Below are 2,598 nucleotides of genomic sequence, written 5' to 3' on the forward strand. Positions count from 1 at the left end.
ACTAAAAAATTTTTTTTTGAGAAATTATAATTTATATTTTTTTAAAACAATCTTTTTTCTTTAAAAAGAAATATTTTTCACATAATAAATGAACAAAAAAAGTATTTTTATCTTATTTTACTCAAATATAATTGATAAATAAAAAGATATTTTTATATGAGATATCCAAATATAAAATTACTTTTACTTTTATAGTTTTACTTTTATAAAAGATCTTTTAAAAAAACATTATTAAAAAAAAAAAGATCTTTTCTAAAAATGGCATCCAAAGTCCAAACAAGTCCTTAAAATTTTTTCATTTTAAATTTATGTTAATTGGCTATTGACTAATTTTTATTGTTTTTTCATATTATTGGGCATATTTTTTAGGGACAATAACATAGTATTTTGGTCATGTTGTATATATATAAAAAATTTGCCACTAATCAACCACTCATATATAATATATATTGAAATACGAAATATATATTAAAAATATGTTGAATAACACATATGAAACACAAAAATACTTATTTACTGATTTAATAGCTAATTTTTTTTTTTGAAAATAGCATTTTTGAACTTTTAAGGTTATATAGTGTCCTTGCAAATTAACTTCTCTAATTTTTTTTCCAGTTCATGGAGAAGTTGAAAGTTCTAAATCTTAATCACTCTTATAACTTGACACAAACACCTGACTTTTCATACTTGCCAAATCTTGAAAAGCTGCTACTCAAAGATTGTTCAAGCTTATCTACAATTTCAGACACAATAGGACATCTGAAAAAGATTCTTGTAATAAATTTAGAAGACTGCACAAGCCTTGGCAACCTGCCAAGAAGCTTTTACAAGTTGAAATCTCTGACCACTCTCATCATTTCCGGATGCTCAATGATTGACAAATTGGAAGAGGACTTAGAACAAATGGAGTCATTAATAACTTTGATTGCAGACAAGACTGCAATAACACAAGTGCCATTTTCAATAGTAAGATCAAAAAGCATTGGATATGTTTCTTTGTGTGGTTATGAAGGATTCTCACGTGATGTGTTTCCTTCTCTCATTTGGTCATGGATGTCACCAACAAGTAAATATAACCTCTCATCCATGGTTCAAGCATCTTCTTCAGCACTTATTCCATTAGATTTACCAAAGCTTAGGAGTCTCTGGGTGAAGTGTGAATCTGATCTTCAATTAAATGGAGGTGTAGCAAGAATTTTGGCTACCTTGTTTGCCACATACAACAAGGAACTAGAAGCAACACCAACTACGTCACTAGTCATGGAGAATATCAAAGGTTCAGAAATATTTGATTTGAGCAATCAATCTCACAATTCTGAATCACTCAAGTGCCTTATAATTGAAGTTGGAATGAAGAGTCATGCCACCAACGCCCTTAAGGACAAAATTTTACAGGTTTTTCTCTCAAATTATTTCTACTGAAATTAATTTAATCAATTTGGTAGTCTTAAAAATGCTCAATTAATTAGGCTAGTGGCAAAAAGATGAATGTGATTTATGGTTATAATATTCAGGTACTAGTACTAGGGGAACATTTGGTTTGAGTTTTTTATTTGAAGATTTTAAAAAGGAAAAAGAGAAAATAAAAAATTATTTTTTTAATATTTTCTCCTTTTTTTTTATAAAATCTTGAAAATAAAAAACACCAAAAATAAAAACACAAACCAAACTTATTCAAAATTGTGCATTTTTTTTTAAAGAGAAACTTTTGGAAACTAACAATTTTTAGAATTTTTTGTCATCATTTAATTAGTATACAAACATTAAATTATCTTTAACACATATATTATACTAATGAGTTATGCTACGTGTATACTAAAATTAGCCATAAAGTCAGCCACCAGTCTAAAATATATGTTGGAATACAAATATACATTGAAAATAAATTAAAACACACATATATTTATATACAAATACATTAATGGCTTATTTTAGTAGCTGATTTTAGTATACAAATAATATTTTTGTATATTAATTTATATGTGCAAACTCTAAAAAAATATAGATACAAACTATATTGATTTATGTGTGTAGAGCTTTAGTAAATATAAATGCAAAACTATATGATTCTTGTGTGTAAAATTCTTGTAAATATGAGTGCAAATTATTGTTGGCGTGTTAACCAAAAATAATAATATTTACTGTGAACATGTAACATTAATTTTTTAAAACTTAGGAACTTAGTTAGCTATTTGGTCAATTTAAAAATCAAATTAAACATAAATAAATTAGTTTCTATACATTATTGTCAAAATAAATTTTATACTGTTAACCAATTGAATAATAATTTCTTGAAATATTTATAATTAGAAAATGCATTAAAATTATCCGCAAGCTAGTAACTAACTATTTATTGTTGCTAAAGTATGTATTATATAGGAATAGCATAACAGCAAGATGGCAGATTTTCACCCTATCCAATTCCATTTCACCTTGTCGTACTTATATTTGTCAAAAACTCACTTCGATATTAACAGTGAGTAGTAAAATTTTGTACCCTAACCCACTCTTGCAGATATCTATCTCATTTCTATAATTTCTAAAATCCAACGTAAAAAAGTGAAAGTTCAAAATTTATAAAACAATGATAAAAATAAA

At 25.9% G+C, this 2,598-nt stretch overlaps 1 protein-coding gene across 1 annotated transcript in view; it reads left to right on the forward strand.

Annotated features, from left to right (window-relative positions):
* Positions 1-2,598, forward strand: part of LOC107625696 (TMV resistance protein N-like) — an 8,130-nt gene that overhangs the window by 4,587 nt on the left and 945 nt on the right. The window contains exon 4 of the mRNA XM_016328390.2: positions 616-1,395. Within this exon, the coding sequence (XP_016183876.1) occupies positions 616-1,395 (780 nt within the window). The remainder of the gene's footprint in view (positions 1-615; positions 1,396-2,598) is intronic.

The sequence above is a fragment of the Arachis ipaensis genome, chromosome B02, assembly GCF_000816755.2.
Source record: "Arachis ipaensis cultivar K30076 chromosome B02, Araip1.1, whole genome shotgun sequence".
NCBI lineage: Eukaryota > Viridiplantae > Streptophyta > Magnoliopsida > Fabales > Fabaceae > Arachis > Arachis ipaensis.